This window comes from Suncus etruscus, chromosome 1, assembly GCF_024139225.1.
Source record: "Suncus etruscus isolate mSunEtr1 chromosome 1, mSunEtr1.pri.cur, whole genome shotgun sequence".
Lineage (NCBI taxonomy): Eukaryota > Metazoa > Chordata > Mammalia > Eulipotyphla > Soricidae > Suncus > Suncus etruscus.
Genome location: NC_064848.1, coordinates 202,279,460 through 202,298,350, shown reverse-complemented (window position 1 = coordinate 202,298,350; position 18,891 = coordinate 202,279,460). Strand labels below are relative to the sequence as shown.

At 52.6% G+C, this 18,891-nt stretch overlaps 1 protein-coding gene across 1 annotated transcript in view; it reads left to right on the top strand.

Annotated features, from left to right (window-relative positions):
- SLC39A11 (solute carrier family 39 member 11) overlaps positions 1–18,891 on the top strand; it is a 175,559-nt gene that overhangs the window by 136,211 nt on the left and 20,457 nt on the right. Inside the window, 1 exon segment of the mRNA XM_049769690.1 lies at positions 9,632–9,701. Within this exon segment, the coding sequence (XP_049625647.1) occupies positions 9,632–9,701 (70 nt within the window).

The following is an 18,891-nucleotide window of genomic DNA, read 5'->3' as shown; positions in this document are numbered from 1 at the left end:
GACAAGTGCCCTCCCTGCTGTAGTATGGCTCCACCTCCAATCTGATGGGATTTTTTTAAACTTTATTAATTGATTTATTGGTTGTTGGGCTACACTCATCGGTGCTCAAGGGTTATTCCTGGCTCTGCACTCAGAAATTGCCCCTGGCAGGCTGGGGAACCATATGGGAAGCTGGGAATCGAACCAGGTCCCTCCTGGGTCAGCCGCATGCAAGGCAAACACCCTACCACTGTGCTTCTTCTCTCCAGATCCCTGATGGGATTTTTCAAGGCTCACTGATGTCAGTGATGTCAATGATGTCCTTCGGGACCATACCTTTCCCTGGTCTGCCTACCTTAACCTAAGACGAGGGGTGGTGGTAGGGCTCTTAGCTGAAACGATTATTCCCAGGAGAAGTTGTGGAGGCCAGTTTAATTAGGGTCTGCTCTGAAGCTATGCGGTAAAACAAAGAACTCAAAATGGGATTCGGTTGCTTAGAAACAAACGCCTTTCCTTCCAGAGTCTTTACTTTGGGGGTGTCTGTGTGTGTGTGTGTGTGTGTGTGTGTATTGTGAGGAGGGGGTGCCACCTGACCACTTAGACGCAGGGTGTCTCCCAACCCCTAAGTGTCTCAGGAGTTGGGCATGGATCAGCGGAGCACAGAGATGGGGCCTTAGATGGCAACTGTCCTCACAGTCACATCCCCGGGGTCCCCCCCCCCCCCAGGTCTCTTACATAAGCTCACCCGGTAGTTCATTTGCATATCCGGAGGCTCACGGCCACTTATCCAGACCTCGAGGGGACGCCCACCCGAGCTAGCTTGTGACATTCTGCTGCACAGGGAGAGGGTGTCCAGGTTCTATCTGCTCCCCCCATCTACCAGTTTAATTACCTGGGGGTTTTGGGGGAGGTGAGCGCTGGCCCCATTAAGGCTACTGTTGTGGATTTTGTTGTCCACTGCCCTGACCACTACCTAGTTCAAACCAAGGATTCCACATATGGACCCCCACATAGTGACCACCACCAAGTGCACTCTTGAGCACCAAGCCTAGGATGGGGACCCAGAGTGGGACCCAGAGGATCTGGAAAAAAGAGGACTTTGAACTTGAGGGTCTCTTCATTTAGGGGGGTGTCTTATCTTGGCCTTGGCTCTTGTTGAACCATCTCCCCACGGGGTCAACTGTTTGGGGTCTATTGTCTTAAATCTTTTTTTTTTTTTGGTTTTTGGGTCACACCCGGCAGTGCTCAGGGTCACTCCTGGCTTTACGCTCAGAAAATGCTCCTGGCAGGCTCAGGGGACCATATGGGATGCCGGGATTCGAACCACCATCCTTCTGTATCTAAGGCAAACGCCTTACCACTGTGCTATCTCTCCGGTCTCTGGTGTCTTAAATCTTAATCAAGCCTTGTGGGGTGGGGGGCCAGGTGATTCCTTGGCAGGAATGATCCTATCTTGTTTTGTTTGTTTTGGGGTCACATCTGGAGGTGCTTAGGGGTTACTCCTGGCTTTTTTTTTTCCTATCATTTTTTCTTCTCTAAGAGAAAGGGAGGGAGATATGGGGGGAGGAAGGAAGGGAGGGGAAGAAAAGAAGGAAGGAAGGAAGGAGGGAAGGAGGGAAGGAGGGAAGGAAGGAAGGAAGGAAGGAAGGAAGGAAGGAAGGAAGGAAGGAAGGAAGGAAGGAAGGAAGGAAGGAAGGAAGGAAGGAAGGAAGGAAGGAAGGAGGGAAGGAAGGAGGGAAAGGCAGAAAGGAGGGAGGGAAAGGCAGAAAGGAGGGAAGGGAAGGCAGGAAGGAAGGGAAGAAAGGCAGGGAAGAAGGAAGGAAGGGAAGGCAGGAAGGAAGGGAAGGTAGGAAGGAAAGGAAGGCAGGAAGGAAAGGAAAGCAGGAAGGAAAGGAAAGCAGACAGGAAGGAGAAAAAGAAAGGAGGGAGTGAAGGCTACTCCTGGCTTTGCACTCAGAAATCACTCCTGGCAGGCTCAGGGGACCCTATGTGATGCCGGGGATTGAATCTGGGTCCATATCAGGTTGACAGTATGCAAGGCAAACGCCCTACCGCTATGCTATCACTTCAGCCCCTGAATGATCCGATCTTACTGGTTTGGTTTTGCTTGGGTTTGGGCCTCGCCTGGCAGTGCTCAGAGCTCACTCCTGGCTGTGCACTCAGGGATCACTCCTGGAGGTGCCCAGGGGACCCTATGGGATGCTGGGGATTGAACCTGGGTCAGCCGTGTGCCAGGTTTTACTCTCTGTGCCATCACTCCATCCTCATCGTGGCCAATGTTCTCTGGTTGATGGATTAGAGCTTGCCCTGCAGACTTCACTCTGGGCTGTCCTCCCTGCACTGGCTGGTAGGGGCATCTTGGCACGCTGACCCTCTGGTTGGCATTCAGACATCACCGCTCCTAGATGCAGGCTTCAAGGCACCTGTCTTGGCAACCGTGTTCTAAGCAGGCACGTGACGGGTAAAAGAAATGAGGCTGCATTGGTCTGAGCACTTGAGGGAGTTCTAGAACCTCAACAGCCAGACCCTGTGCCCCTCCAAACGCCACAACTATTGGGGGGTTCCTTGCCCATCAGAGGAACCTCCTTTCTCCCACCATGAACCCACAGGAGCCGCAGAGAGGACACTAATGACTTTTCTCCCCTACTTAGCAGCGTCAGCTCCACCCAGTTTGGGGATCCAAACTCACAATTTCCTGTTCACTCTAGCACCTTCCATCTAACACCTGCCCCAGACAGATGGGCGGGCATCCACAAAATTGGGGCTTCCCCATTGTAGCACCTGTTGCTCTGCTCATGCCCACAGCATAGGAACTTGCCTGTGTACCTGGCATGCACTTACCTGGGTTTCTGATGCCAAATGGATGTGGGCATGTGTTCTGGATAGCTGGGATGGGGAGTCTCCAGTGATGGATAAAATCACCCAAATCCTACTACTCTGCAAAGTAGATGAAAAGAAGGGCCAATGAGTGAAAGCACAGTGGGGAGGGTGCTTGCCTTGTATGCAGCTAACTCGAGTTCAATCCCTGGCATATCCAGTAAGGGTCCCTGAGCACTGCCAGGTGTGGCTCCCCTCCAAACAAGACCAACAAAAAGTTGGCAGCACTCTGGGCCCTAAGGAGAGAGGAAAAAATGCAAGAGCAAGAATAAATAAGACAGTTTGGGGCCCGGAGAGATAGCACAGCGGCGTTTGCCTTGCAAGCAGTCGATCCAGAACCAAAGGTGGTTGGTTCGAATCCCGGTGTCCCATATGGTCCCCCGTGCCTGCCAGGAGCTATTTCTGAGCAGACAGCCAGGAGTAACCCCTGAGCACTGCCGGGTGTGGCCCAAAAACCAAAAGAAAAAAAAAAAAAAGAAGACAGTTTGGAGGGGTAGCACAAAGGGGAGGCTGTTTGCCTTGCACACTGATGACCGGGATCGACCTAGGTTCGATCCCCGGCACCCCATAGGGTTCCCCTGGCCTCAACCTACCAGGAGTAATTTCTGAACACAGAGCCAGGATTAAACCTTGAGTGTTGCTAGCTGTGGCCCCAAAACCACAAAAGAAAAGACAGGACAGGAATGATGATAGCACAGTAGGTAGGGCATTTGCCTTGCACGCATCTGACCCGGGTTCTATTCCCGGCATTCCATCTGGTCCCCTGAGCCTGCCAGATGTGATTTCTAAGCACACAGCCAGGAATAACTCAAAATCAAAAGGAAAAAAAAATCAATTGATTTCCAAAATCAAAGGCAAAAAAATGAATAAATAAGAGCTCGTGAGGCTGTTAGGACGGTCCCATTAAAAAATAAAACGCAGGAAGGGAAAAGCACAGAGACTAGGCGATGAAGTGAGTGCCCCAATCTGAGCCCCTGAGGAAGGCTGATGAAGAGAAGCTGTAGGGTTCATGAATAATTCACTTCCAGCCCCCCCAACCCCCTTGTCCTTTTAATTGGCTTTTTCACTCGGAGAGGCAGGCAGGGCAGCGGGTGGAAGATGAGAAAGACTGCAGACTTCATCTGCCTTTTGATGCGTTACCCTCAGAACAAGATTAAAATAATAAAATAGTGGCGCATCTCAGGGAATTCAGAAGGGGCTGAGGGGTCTGAATGAAATTTGGGGTTCTGGCAGGAAACAAAGGGGCGCTAATCCTTGAGGCATTGTAGTTCCTCTTGTGCCCCCCAAGTTGCCACCTGTTTTACTCTGGCCACAGTCAAAATGACCGGAGCACGAAATCAGGCGGAGATGGTGTGAAGGGTGGAAAATGACTGAGCGAGACCCTGAGCCCCGGGTTGGCATCTGAGCCAAGTGGGTGCCATGCAGAACCCTGTCGTGTGCGGTGCTGGCGGTCCCAGATGGGCACTGCGTACAAAGCTCTTTCCTTTTTGATCGCTTTGGTTCACCTGAGACGGACACTCGGTGGTCATGGGCTTCTTAAGTGGAAACAGGTAGCTGTCTCCAGATGGATCTTGGGGCCTGTCTTTATTCCAGGCAGCCATGTTCCTGTCACGATGCATTTCTTTTTTTTTTTTTTAACTTTATTACTTTATTAATTGGTTGATTGGTTGTTGGGCCACATCCAGTGGTGCTCAGGAGCTACTCCTGACTCTGCACTCAGAAATTGCCCCTGGCAGGCTCGGGGGTCCTTATGGGTGCTGGAAATTGAACCAGGTTCCTCCTGGGTCACCTGCATGCAAGGCAAATGCCCTACTGTTCAGTGCTATCTGGCTTCTGCACAGTACATTTCTGCTCCCAAAGTCTGGTCCCGTGGTGGCATTTCTGTTCTTGTCACTTGGGGTGGAGGAACGAGACCACTCCGTGTCTGGGCTCTTCGCCTGCCCCTGCACAGCTCGAGGGAGCCTCTTGATCCGCCCTGTCCTCTCATCTCTTCCTGCCAAGTGGAAACAAAAACCTCTTGAAAAGAGCTTTAGGCTCTGTGAAGAGGCCTGTGCCGGCTGGGCAAGGAAGCTCTTTCCTGCTGCCTCTGTGGCAGCTGTGAACCGCCATGAGCATGTGTCTGAATTCAACTTGGGACCCCCTCGGACATGTTGAAGAAAATTTTGGAAAAGGACCTCAACCCAGGAATCCAGACAAGGCGGGAGCACAGATCACCAGGAGGCTCCCTGCTGGCCCATAGTGCCCACAGATCCAGAGCAGACCCGCATTGGGAAGAGACTCACAGGAAAGCCAGATGCTCCCTAAGGGAAAAAAGCAAACCAAGACAGATGTGGTGATTGGGACATCGGGTGGAAGGCCAGTTGGAACATTCTAGAACTCGGTGGTCTGAGATATAGACAGTGAGTGCAGCTGTTTCCCAGCACATGCTCAATGCTGACACACACAAAGACACATACATCTATGCACATACACGCAGGCCCTGTGGAAGGTTTCAGGCCCCCAGTAAGGAAAATTCTGGATCTTTCTGAGCCTCCTGGAGAGTAAAATGGCCTCAGGATGACCCTGACAGTTGTGTTCTGGGCACAGCCACAGGCAAAGGCCACCTGGGACCAGGTGTGTCTGTCTGTCATGCCAAGCATGTGTCACAGCCATGGCTCTATCTCTGTCCCTTGTGTCTGGACCATGACAGTCATTATTGCCCCCAGCCCCACCGAGCCTTGGGGCAGGACCATGGAGGGTGGCCGGGTAAGGGGTGAAGGAAGTGGCACCCCATGTTCGTGGAATCCCTCTGACTCAGCCCCCAGAAAAGGCACTTCCGGAGCCAGGAAGGAGGATGGAAGGGGCTCCTGAGGGATGTGAAGGGGTCAGTGTGGATGAGGCAACAGGCAGTGTCTGGGCAGCTATCTGCTCTGGAGACGGTGGTTTCCCCCACCTCACACCTCACTTGCTGTGCCCAAATGCTCCTGTTCATGGCCCTTCACTACATTGTCCTCGACCTGGTCATTAGGACACTGTGTCAACAGCTCCAGAAACTTCCAGAATGTTCTAGAGTCCTGGGGTCTCAAACTCACGGCCCTCCGTACATTTTGTGGCCCTGCCCTAGAGGAATCTTTTTTTGTTTTGTTTTGGTTTTGGTTGTTTGGGTCACACCCCCCAATGTTCAAGGCTTACTACTGACTTTGCACTCAAGGATCACCCCGACTTTGTCTCCTGTGGCCCCCAGGTAAATTGAGTTTGAGACCCCTGTTCTAGACATTTCCTGGAACTTCCAGAATATTCTGGAATGGGTTGGACTCCTAGGTTACAAGTCCCACAGGACTGGAAGAGGGGCCTGTGGTTCTTGAATGGGGCTGACCTGCCTCCTAGAGGTCAGTGCAGATTGGCAGAAGGCCTAATGTGCTTTCAGGAGCTCACTGGTCACCATACAGATTCGTAACCCCAAAACCAGTTTCAGGACACCCTGCCCCATTCTGCTGCGGGCTCAGTTCTCTCTTCCCCTTTCATATTCAGGAGGACCCTTTGGTGAAAAGGCAGGATCTGTGCATGGGTTTTGTATGCAGGAGACTCCAATTGAAACCCCTGGGAACTGCCAGGTGTGACCCCAAAACACAGAAATTAAAGCAACCTGAATCCTGGACAGGGGCCACTGATTCTCAGGCCTGCTTCCCAAGTGGAGGCGAGAGATGAAGCGAGGGGAGATGAGAGGGGGCGGCGCAGATAGCCCTTCCCTTCCCCCCAGAGGAGAGTCTGCTTTGAAGTTCTCAAGTGTGTTCCCAGCCCTGACCCCCACCTCCTTCCAAGTGACCTTTGTCACCCCCTACAGGTACCTGCTGGAAGCAGCTCTGTGGAAAGCTGTGGGGGAGCCCACACCCCGGGGGTTTCTTCTTAATTACAGTCCACATCTGCAAATACCCGGGCTCTGCCTTCACCCCCTTGGCTTTCCCGGGTGTGCTGTCGGTGCCTCATTAGTCCTTCCTGGGCTTATTCAGGTTCATTCCGCTTTCCCACACGACAACACGCTCCTCCATCCTGATCCCAGGAGAACAGAGCTTGGGGGGAGCCAGACCATCCCCTTTGTAAAAAATAAAAAACGTTCAAGGAATGTTCCAGGCTAAAGGTAAGCAGAGGAGCAGGGCAGGGCCCACACAGAAGCAGCCTGTGGGCTGGGGATGGTCCTGGGGGTGGAGACACAGATGCCCAGGGAAGCCTGAGCCCAGTGCTGGGTGAAGGGGGGTTATAATTGGGCGCTGCTGTTCCTTGGGGGGCTGCTTGCTAAACACACAGTCATACCTTAATGAGATTCTCCGTCTCTGGGCTGCCGCTTCTCTGCACCCAGATGATTAATTATTGCTAAATCCTCAGCCAAAGAAAGGAGGGGGGGGCATTGCTGATGTTTCCAGTGGGCGGACTCCCACCCTAGAGCTGGACACCTCAGCCTGGAGAACCCAGGATTCCCGGAAGAGAAACAGGGTGCCCATAGGGGACCATAGGGAGAGGGAGGGAAAGGCTTGATCATTTCAATTTGAAGGATCTGAAATTCTTGCATCCCTCTCTCCTGGGCCAGCTGCAAAGATTTCTGACATCCTGTGAGGATACACAGGGGCAAGGGGACCCCAGAGGTCAAAGACACCCCTCTTCCGGGGACAGAGATTGTGGGCTCCTTAGAGCCACTGAAATCCACAACCTTCCACCATCCCATCTCTCCATCCTGCTGCCCCGTTTGCAAGCGAGGCACCAGGTGGGCCTGAGACGTGGACTTGATTCAGAACACCCCCATCTGCAGGTGTCTGGGGGCTTCTCAGGACTGCGAGGCAGCGGACAGGGCAGGAGGCTGGACCTTGATGCAGCCATCTGGCCAGCATCTCTGATGCTCCAGGGGTCCCAGGGCCCTCGATATCTTGTAGAGGGAAAATACCGAGAAATAAAGATATACAAGCTCAGAATAGTAGCACACGTTCATTGGAGAGTAGAAGGGAAAGGGAAAGAAGAGGAATTGAGTTAGGGGTGTGTTTATAGGAAAATGACATCTTTGTGTTACTTGCCAATGGCAAGAATGTTCTAGAGAGGGGCCGGAGAGATAGCATGGAGGTAAGGCGTTTGCCTTTTATGCAGGAGGTCATCGCTCAAATCCCGGCGTCCCATATGGTCCCCTGTGCCTGCCAGGAGAAATTTCTGAGCCTGGAGCCAGGAATAACCCCTGAGCACTGCCGGGTATGACCTAAAAACCACACACACACACACACAAAAAAAAAGAGAACATGGGAGTCATAGAGTGTCCTGGCCAGGTTAGGGCTTTGGGGTTCTCTGGCCTTGGGTGTTGCCTTGTTTTCTCTTGGTGTCTGTGAGCCTAGGGTCTGGGGCAGAATTAACATCTGACAGGCTTGTTTGATCTCCATTTATCGAAAGAATCCCCAAATTCACCGGGGTGTTAATAAAATGCCAAGTGGGGACCGTCCTAAATGTGGGTTAGGGAATTGACTACTCATAGCATCTGGAAGAGGGGACACTGAGGCTCTCACTTTCAGTCCCAAGGTCTATTTCTGAGGCCCTTAAGCACTTGGGGCTCAGCTACTGTCGAGTTCCACAAATAAGGGACATGCCATAAACCGTGCCTATGGTTTGGTTTGGGGGCCCACCCAGCTGTGCTCAGGGTTGACTCCTGTCTCTGTGCTCAGGGATCATGCCTGGCAGAGCTCAGGGGACCCTCTGGGATGCTGGGAATTGAACCCAAGTCTACCGAATGCAAGGCAAATGCCCTCCCCGCCGTGTTATTGTTCCGGCCTCTAGATGCTAAACTTGGGGTATTCGTGAGTCTTGAAATGTTTTCCTGTCTAGTTGCTCCAATTGTAGAATCTTTGCTTGTTTTTTTGGGCCACACCTGGCAGCATTCAGGATTATGCCTTGTTTTGTGCTCAGAAATCACTCCTGGCAGGCTCAGGGGACCATATGGGATGCCAGTGATTGAACTCGGGTTGGCCGAGTGCAAGGCAAATGCCTTCCCTGCTGTGCTATTATCACTCTAGCTTCCATCTGTTTTTGCACCTGCACTCCAGGCTGAGACCCAAGCTCCTGGTTGTGACTCAGACCTCCATGATGAGTCTCCCCATCTCACTGGCAGGGGCACCATGAGCCTGGGTTGAGCTTGTTTGTGGGGGCATGGGGGGATTAGGGAGGTTTTGTGTCTCACTGAAAAGTGCCCATCATTCAGCTTGGGGTGAACTCCGAGGCTTGTGCCTTCCCCCTTTCCTCATAATGAAATCATGCTGGGAGAGTCCCACCATATCCTATCAAGCCCCTGTACCGGTGGCTTTCACAAGTCAGGGTGCTGGGATAGGGTGAGGGGAATCCCAAGCTTAGAGATCTTGGTTCCAAGCAAACTTCTCCATGCGTTGAACATAAGTGGCTAGAACAAAACTGACTCAACCAAAGGGATTGACAAATGGGGAGTTTAGGCACGTGTGTTGGGGTGCCACTGAGCACTGATACCCCCAAAGGACTTGCCCACTGGCTGTTACAGAGAGGGGCCCCAGGATATGGATTCCCCCCAGGAAACAGCCCACAACCCATGTTGGCTGCCAACACTGTTCTAAATGGTTTGGGGGTTTATTTTTTCAGTTTGGGGACCCCACTTAGTGACACTGTGGCTATTCTGGTGATTGAATGTGGGTGAACGCATAATGGGTGCAAGGTCAGTGCCACCCAAGTCCCCTCCCTGGCTCTCCCTGTGACCCCAGGGAAGTTTGTCTCTAACCTAGAGCTTTCTTCTCCTTCTTAGAGGGTCTGGCTGTGGGTGTCGGATTTGGGGCCGTGGAGAAAACAGCAGCCGCCACTTTTGAGAGCGCCAGGTAAGCTGCCCCCCCATCTTGCTGTGGATCTGTCCCCTCCCCCCATGTCTCAGAATTCTGCTTACCACCCTCTGGGCCAGGACTGGGTAGCTGGGAGCAGGTGGGTGGGATAGGGAGATGTCAAGCCAGCAGCCCCTCGAAACAGCTTTCTCTAGCGGCCTTTTGGGAAGCAGAAAGTGGGGACAGCAGCACCACCAGACTTGTCCCTGGTGATTGACCGGTGGGGACAGGGCAGGAAGTGTCCATCTCACCCAGAGGCTCTTAGGGCACCTCTATCTGTCCCCCAGTCCTTTGCAGGGCAAATGCCACGAGCAGGTTGTTGGAAGCAGGTTAATTAAGAGGCATGAGAAGATGGTGCCCCCCCCCCCAAAACCAGCTCCTCTGAGGCGGGGTCTAGGTGGGGAAGGTGGCATCTCAGGGGCTGGTGAAAAGTAGCAAAAAGCAAAGATGGGATGGGGGACACAGGAAGGTTTTGGCTGATGCCTACTGCTGACGACGCCCACGGTTTGGCGATGAGGCTGGGACTCTGGGGTGTCATGGTTAACAATTCAGCCTTGGGGGGCCCGAGGGACACCCTTAGATGGAGCACATTCTCTTCACTTCCATCCTCTCCTGTGGGACTGGCCTAGTTTGACTCTGACTTAGCCTCTGGGAGCATCACTGAGCACTGTGTCTGAGAACAAACATGGCTCACTCGCGCCTCTTCTAGAAAGTTCATAATCCTTCCAGGTCTCTCTCAGTGGTTTCTGCTGCCCCTTGCCTTGTGCTCATGGCCCCTTCCCGGTTCCCTCACCTCCCCTTGTCACCCCAGGAGAGAAGTGAGACAGGCCTTACCTGTGGGCACTGGGGAGCCGAGAGGAGGGGAGCTTAAGAACCATCAACTTCTTTGCTTCCAGAGAGTTCCATAGGCAGCCCAAGCCACATCTCAGAGCCCTGGGGTTAGGGGAGCAATAGGGATGGTGGGGGAGAGTGTCCCCTGGAAGCAGGCACAGAGGTGGCTCCCCACAGGACTCATGCTCTGCAGACAAGAGCTGGTGACCCGCCATATTGGACACACCACCTCCAGGGTGACCCAGGGTCTCTCCCTGAGCACTATAAACTCCCAGGATCTCCCCTTTCCTTGCCACAGACCCTGCCCCCTCCTGGTGGTGGTAGGTGGGGGGGTACTCCATGTGTGTGACCCCAGTTCCAAGGAAGGCTCGCTTTCCAAGCAAGCCCAACACCCATTCTAGAAACAAGGCTTCATACAGGTGCTGCTCTGACATGGAGAGAGAGAGCCGTGCATGCCTAACTGGGGATCGAACTCAGGGCCTCCCACATGCAAGGCCTGTGAGCTGCCCACTGATCCACATCCCTAGGCCTTCACTATCCGAATGCACCGAGATCCCTTTTCTCCTGAGAAGTAAATTCTCCAAAGCGCCCAGGAAAACATCGGGTGGTGTTACCTGTACTTGTGTGCGGCTGCTGCCCTCTCGTGGCCAGATGCTGCTACTGCGCCATCCTGCCTTCCCTCTTACCCACAACTTCTCTTCCTCTGGGTCCCCCAACTCTATCCTGGGGCTCTTGGCTCAAGATCTGTCCTGCTCTGGCTGGAAAAGGACATCTTGGAGCTGCAGGAAAGCAGGTTCTTTCTGCTCCAGTCCTCGTTTCTCAGGGTTTGGGGTCCCGAGTTGGGCATGAATTTTCCTTTTTTGTTTGTTTTTTGTTTTTGTTGTTGCATTTTGGGTCACATCTAGCGGCACTCAGGGATCCCCCCTGGCTCTGTGCTCAGGAATTACTCCCGGCCGACTCGGTGGACCATATGGGATGCTAGGAATCGAACCTGGATCAGTTGCATGCAAGGCAAATGCCCTACCCCCTGTATTATTGCTCTGGCTCCTGGATTTTCCTTTCTGCAGCTGCATTTCCTCTGAGGATTGTACCCGAGGTACAGGGTCCCTGCCCCAAGGTCTCTGGGAGCTTCATGTAGACAGATTTGTGTTGCAGGGGTTGTGGCAGGAATGAATGCTGAAATCTTTGGTCTCTGCCTCTCTCCCTGTTGTTTTGAGCTTTGGTCCAGGAGCTTTGAAGGTTTGGGGGCCTTGGGTAATGCTCAGGACTCGCTCCTTCAGGACCCTGAAGCCCGGCAGCCCCCTACATGTGGCTAAGGCAGCAGGAGGCCCCAGATCTATGTTCTACTGTGTGTTTGTACAGTAAAATCAAAGTCAGATTCCCTGGCTGTCCCTAGAGCTGTATATATGCTAATATGTGCACCCTCCTCAACAAGGAGGCACCTGAACCCAGATACCTGGGCCTTGGTCTGAAGACCAAGATAGCAAGCAGCACGAGCACACCTGGTGCATACCTGGCGCTGGGCTCCGAGCACCGAATGTGATGTGCTCACACCTGGTCTTGGTTCCTGCACACTTGGTCCTTGGCTTGCACACTTGGTCCTGGTGCCAGCACACCTACCTAGTCCTGGTGCTTTCATACTTGGTCCCATGGGCAGACATCGCATTGCTGGTGTTCCTTGGGATCCCAGAGCCCAGCTCACCCTCTGTACAAGGAGCAGTGCTGAACCACATGCCCGGCATATCTGTTTGCCCATGGCTGTCCTTCTGTCCTATTGCCATCCAGTGTGGGGCAGAGACTCAGGCTTGGGGACTGAGGTCATTCTGAGCCCTGAATCATCCCCATGGGGGACTCACCGCCCCACTTTCCTATCTGTAGTGAGCTTTCCACCCCTCAATCCCTTTGGGACTGGGACTGGCGGCTGTGTTCAACCTAGTGCTGCTTAGCAGCCTTTCTAATTCTCACCTTCTACCCCGAAGGCCCCTGAGGCTAGAAAATATGTGGGTATAATCTTTTTTTTTGGGGGGGGGGTTTGGGTCACACCTGGCAGTACTCAGGAGTTCCTCCTGGCTCTACGCTCAGAAATTGCTCCTACAGGTTTGGGGGACCACCATATGGGATGCCGGGATTTGAACCACCGTCCTTCTGCATGCAAGGCAGATGCCTTACCTCCATGCTATCTCTCCGCCCTCAAGGGTGTAATTTTGAGGCATTTGGCCTGGTGCCCGGAAAGGTGGCTTAGTGTCTAGCACCCAGATCTAACATGTGCAAGGTCCTGAGCTCCCTTCCTCTCACAGCCTGTCTCTTGATGGGTATCCTCAGGCTCAAACCCTGGTTGGTCAGGTCTGTCCTCAAGCATTGCTGGGGGTATCCCCACCCTCCACCTCAGTACTCCTTGGGGTGGCCTTTAACACAGCAGACCACAGGCAGACTATCTCACCAGTTGCTCTGATCATTGACCCTGGGACTCCTCTAAGGTCATCTGATCCCCCATATGGGGTGGGAGACGAGGGTGCCTCTCAGGGGGGTGACAGGCCCCTGGAAATATAGGATGAGCTTAGGGACTGGGGGCCAGAAAGGTGGCTCAAGGGGTAGCACACAGGCCTTACCTGTAGGTCCTTGAGCACTAGGGAGATGTGGCCCTGGGCTCACCCCAACAACTCAGAAACACTGAAACCTTCTGATATAGGAACAACCTACTCTCAGGCTACTCCTGTTGGCTGTGCCTCGCTGTTGCTTACCTGCCTTCAGAGAAGTGGGGTTCCCCCTTTTCTTTCTTTCTTTCTTTCTTTCTTTCTTTCTTTCTTTCTTTCTTTCTTTCTTTCTTTCTTTCTTTCTTTCTTTCTTTCTTTCTTTCTTTCTTTCTTTCTTTCTTTCTTTCTTTCTTTCTTTTTTTTTTTTGCTTTTGTTTTTGGGTCACATTCGGCAACACTCAGGGGTTACTCCTGTCTCTGTGCTCAGAAATTGATTGCTCCTGGCAGGCACGGGGGACCATATGGGATGCTGGGAATCAAATCACCATTCGTCCTGGATCGGCTGTGTGCAAAGCAAACACTCCAACTCTGTGCTACCTCTATAGCCCCCGGTTCCCCCTTTTCTTTTTTTTTTTTTTTTTTTTTTGGTTTTTGGGCCACACCCTGTGACGCTCAGGGGTTACTCCTGGTTATGCGCTCAGAAGTTGCTCCTGGCTTCTTGGGGGACCATATGGGACGCCGGGGGATCGAACCGCGGTCCGTCCTAGGCTAGCGCAGGCAAGGCAGGCACCTTACCTCCAGCGCCACCGCCCGGCCCAAGGTTCCCCCTTTTCTAACTGCCCAGTTGGACAGTGGCACTTCAAACCCTCAGCTGCTCTTGGGAACCAGCTGGGGAGCTGAAAGCCCTTCCCCCCGTTCCCTCCTACTCGAGTAGGGTCTGGCTCCCCATGACTGTTGAGGTTTTCAGGACCAAAATCACAGTATGGTATTTGGGGCACTCTCCCCAAGAGGGGAGACCTTCTCTCACTCTGACCAGCCTTCAGACTCCTCCACCCACTCCCCCCAAGACTCACTCTGTTAACAGAACTTTGGCAAGCTTGAATTTGGGACACAGGCGTTGGGGTATCAAGTTCTGTCTGCTGGGCAAGCGCCCACAGGCCAGAGTCCTGTTTACCAACAGCTCAGTAATTATTTGTTTTTCCACAACCCACCCTGCTCCTCCCGGCTGGCCTTGTTCTTTCATGCCTGGCTCATTCTTGGGGGAAAACGAGACTCATTTAGGAATGTTCCAGGTCTGGCCACACTGACTGCTTCATCCCCTGTAGAGTCCCCAGAGGCTGTCCCAGCCTGTTACCTGTGTCCAAGGTGGAGGGACTGAAGTTAGGATTCATCCTGAGCAGACAGACACCCATGCAGACAGACGGCAGGCAGAAGATTAGGGGTTTCCAAACACGTCCACACATTATTTGGAGAAAGTGGACAGATGAGGAAATGCTCCTTCATTTTAGGGCACCCATGAAAATACCCTGCTCCTGGCAGCTGTTTACCTGTTCAGCAGCTTACAAACACCTGGAGGCCTGCCCCTGCTCTCCCCCCTCAAATTGTCACCACCAGGGTGTGTGTTTCTGGGAGCAGGAAATCACTGAGTGGGTTTTGGGGGGGTTGTGAAAGCTGAGAAAGGACTAAGTGGAGGGAAAGATCTGGGAAATGAAGTGCTTTTTTTTTTCTTCTATTTTTGGGCCACATCTGAGGCATTCAGGGATTACTCCTGACTCTGCGTTCAGAAATCGCTCCTGGGGGCCGGAGAGATAGCATGGAGGTAAGGCATTTGCCTTTCATGCAGAAGGTCATCGGTTCGAATCCCGGCGTCCCATGTGGTCCCCCGTGCCTGCCAGTAGCAATTTCTGAGCATGGAGCCAGGAGTAACCCCTGAGAACTGCCGGGTGTGACACAAAAACCACAAAAAAAAAAAAAAAGAAAGAAAGAAAGAAAGAAAGAAATCGCTCCTGGCAGGCTCAGGGTCCATATGGGATGCTGGGGATAAAACCCGGGTCAGGGGGCCGGGAAGGTGGCGCTAAAGGTAAGGTGTCTGCCTTGCAAGCGCTAGCGTAGGACGGACCGAGGTTCAATCCCCGGTGTCCCATATGGTCCTCCCAAGCCAGGGGCGATTTCTGAGCGCATAGCCAGGAGTAATCCCTGAGCGTCAAACGGGTGTGGCCCCCCCCCAAAAAAAAACAAAAACAAAAAAAACCCGGGTCAGTCCCAGGTTGGCCGCATGCAAAGCAAATGCTCTACCACTGTGCCATCTCTCTGGCCCCAGGAAGTGACTCTTGCCTGAAGCTCCAAGTTTTGAGGGAGCCCAGAATTCGGGGACATGCTACTGGCTCTCAGGAGCTCTGGCTGTGTTGGTGGGCGTGCCGTAGTGCACCTCATTAGGGCTTGTAGCAGAAGAGACAGAACCCCATTTCCACCTTCAAACCCACCTGTACCTCCCAGCCTGTCATTGCAGCTGGCCGGCTGGTGTCCCCTGTAAGGACAGATCACGAGACCCCCCTCACATCTGTATTTCCAGTGATTCCACCATGGGAGGCACCAGGGACCTCACTTTCCTTTGCTGTGCACAGCCCTGATTTCTCCCAGTACCTTGATGTGTCCCCTTCAGCTGATACTGTTCTGAGGTGCAGCATGGACAAGGCTTCCTGCTCTCACACGGAAGTTCTCTCTCTAATTTTCATCAGCCTTCAGCCATACCAACTTGCCAGTGTGGGGATGGACAGGGGAGAGCCTCTTCCTTCCCAGACTGCCCACTAGAGCCCATTCCTGGGACTGCAGAGCTGGGCGTTCCCCCAGAGTCCAGAAAAGGGATTGTCCTGGAGCCTTAACTGAACCCCAAGGATGTTCAGGGGGATAAGCACAGCTCATCTTTCAGGGACTCCAGAGATGCTTTTGCTCCCTACTCTGATCCTGTGGGGTTGACCTGAGGGCCAGGCTTCTGTGTGCTTCCTCTGGGGTCCTCTACCCCCAATTTTTGAGCTGGGCACAGAGCCGCACACACTTCATAGACCAAAAGTTGCTTTGTTGGTTGGTAAATCAGAGGCCTCTTTTCACTATGATGATCTGATCACTGGGCTATTTTTGACCCTGGAACTGCTTCCTTGATTTTTTGGGGAGGGGCTTTTGCTTTGGGGGTCACACCTGGCCAATTGCTTGACTCCATGCTAGGGGATTGGGTAGAGTTTGCTCCCATTCCTTGGGACAACCATGTGCTACAAGATGCTCAGCCCAAGCCTCCTACTATAAAGCAAGTGAGCTGCACCCCAGACCACTCCAAAACCAAGGGGGATCTAGAGGCAAAAGCCACTGGTGAAGTGCAGGTGGGGTGGAGGCAGGAGGCAGGGGCTTCATCTGCAGGAGCAAAGCCTGGCCCAGCATTAGGGACCCAGAGACGGGGATGTGGATGGGGGTACCTTCAAGCTGGCAAATCTGGGGTTGGCTCTGGACAAGCTGGGGGTCCGGACTCAGTTTCCCTAGATGTCTGTGCTTGGGTCTCCACTGCCCATTGGAGATAAGATCTGTGTTCCTGCTCTGTTCAGGAACTGAAGACTCAGGGCAGAGTTGGGTGGATTTGGGGAATTTCGTTCCCCGCTTGATCCATGTCAGCTCCTCCTGGGATCTGCCACGAGCAGGCTCAGCTGCGTTTTCCAAAGTGGCAGGTGCCCACTTTAGTTGGAGTGAGGGGATTAGGAAGATGAGGGGTAGGGGACAATCTAGGGTGTAATAATGAGGCTCTTTCCATTTGTTTGCTGGACGAAAGTCAATTTCCACAAAGCTCTGAGTCATTGTTTGCTGAAAGGAGGGCAGAAAGTTCAATAAGTTAGGAACCTTCGGGGCTGCAGAGATAGCACAGAGGTTAAGGTGGTTAAGGCGGTTGCCTTAAATGTGGCCAACCTGGTTAGATCCCCTGTGTTGTATATGAAAATATTTCCATAAGATTATCCTTTGCCTGTTGTCCCACCTTGACCTTCCAGGTGGGGGCGCTGTTGAGAGTTGAATAAATAGCTTTAGTGGGAGGCATGCAGGGTCTTTTGCCAGAACCAGTAGCAGGCTGATAAAGGACTCTCTTCGCCCAACCTTTTACCCCTTAACCCTCCTGTCTGTGTGGATTATTTGCTGCGGATAAATATTACCAAGATCTCCCCCCAAAAGGGGACAAGGGGATGGGAATCCATTTCTCATTCTGGGAGCTCTTTGCGGATACTCAAACAATCAACAAAGGTGAAAACGGGACCCAACACCCTGCATTCCCTTAGGGTCTCCCGAGGACTGCCAGGAGTGATTCCTGCACCCAGAGCTAGAAGTAAACCCAGAGTACCACCAGTTGTGATCACAATCCCCCCCCCGGATGTTTGGGACTCTGTTAGGGTCCCCCATAACTAGATGGACTAATGAGATGTCTCTGAACAATCTCCTTACTCAGGCGCGGTTAACTGGGATCTGAGTTTTATTTACCTTATTATTATTGGTTTTTGTTTTGTTTTGTTTTGGGGCTACACTGGGCGGTGCTGAGGGGTTACTTTTGATTCTGTGTGCAGAAATCACTCCTGGCTGGCTCTGGGGACCATATGGGCTGCAGGGGATGGAACCTGGGTTGGCTGTGTGCAAGGTAAATGCCCTCCCCACTGTGTGAGCGTTCTGGCCTTGTTATTATTATTGTTGTTGTTATTATTATTTTTGGTTTTTGGGGCCACATCCGTTTGATGCTCAGGGGTTACTCCTGGCTAAGCGCTCAGAAATTGCCCCTGGCTTGGGGGGACCATATGGGACGCGGGGGGATCGAACCGCAGTCCTTCCTTGGCTAGTGCTTGCAAGGCAGACACCTTACCTCTAGCGCCACCTCACCGGCCCCTATTGTTATTATTTTATGGTTCCACCTGGTAGTGCTAAGTTTGCTTCTCCTGAAGAAGTGCTGGGAGTGGTCACTCCTGACAGTGCTCATGGGACTATGTAGGACCAGGCCCAAACTTGGGGTTCCCAAGGCAGACCTTGGGCTCTAGCCTTTGAACTATGTACCCAGCCCTGGTCCGAGGTGTGAAGTAGAGGTATCTTTAAACTCAGGTACTGAAGTGAGCCCTGAGTTTTGGGGGCTTCAGCTATGCCTTAGAGCTGGGAGCTCTGGATTCTTAACTGTCATTTGACTACTGCATATTGACCACGGAAGGTCCAAGCCCTGTGGCCTTCCGAGGGGTACAGGTGTTTGTAACACAGCCTCACAGTGAGGCAGGAACAGGACTGGGGGGCCTGGAAATGCCTTTGAGACTCACGGGGTGGAGGGACCAGGTGCAGTGGCATGACCAAGGGTCTGAATCAGAGCAGCCCAGAACACTCAGGGGTGCTTCTGGGGCCTGTCTTTCTCTACCAGCTCTGGGAGTGGGGTAGTCTTAAGAGGAAGGTACCATGTGGATTAGCTTCCTAAGTGCTCAAGGCCCTGAAGGCCTAGAGTGATTTCAGGAACTCCCATATCTCCACCCACAGAAGGATCTTCGTTGCAGAGGAAGAACAGCCTAGGGGGGTCACTATTTGAACTAGGGAGACAATTTCAGCTCCTCACACAGGCCTGCCTTCTCAGTAGCATGCAGAGTGTGGCCCAGAGAAATGTGTGCTGTATGAATGAATGGATGAATGGATGGATAGTTGAATAAGTGGAGGAATAATGGATGGATGAATAGGGGTGTAAGTAAATTGATGAATTAATGTATGAATTGATGGATGAGTGGAAAATGAATGGATGGATGGATTATTGAATATATGAATGAATAAATTGAATGAATGGGTGCATGGAGGGATAGAAAATGAATGAATGATGGATGAATGGATGGATAATAGCT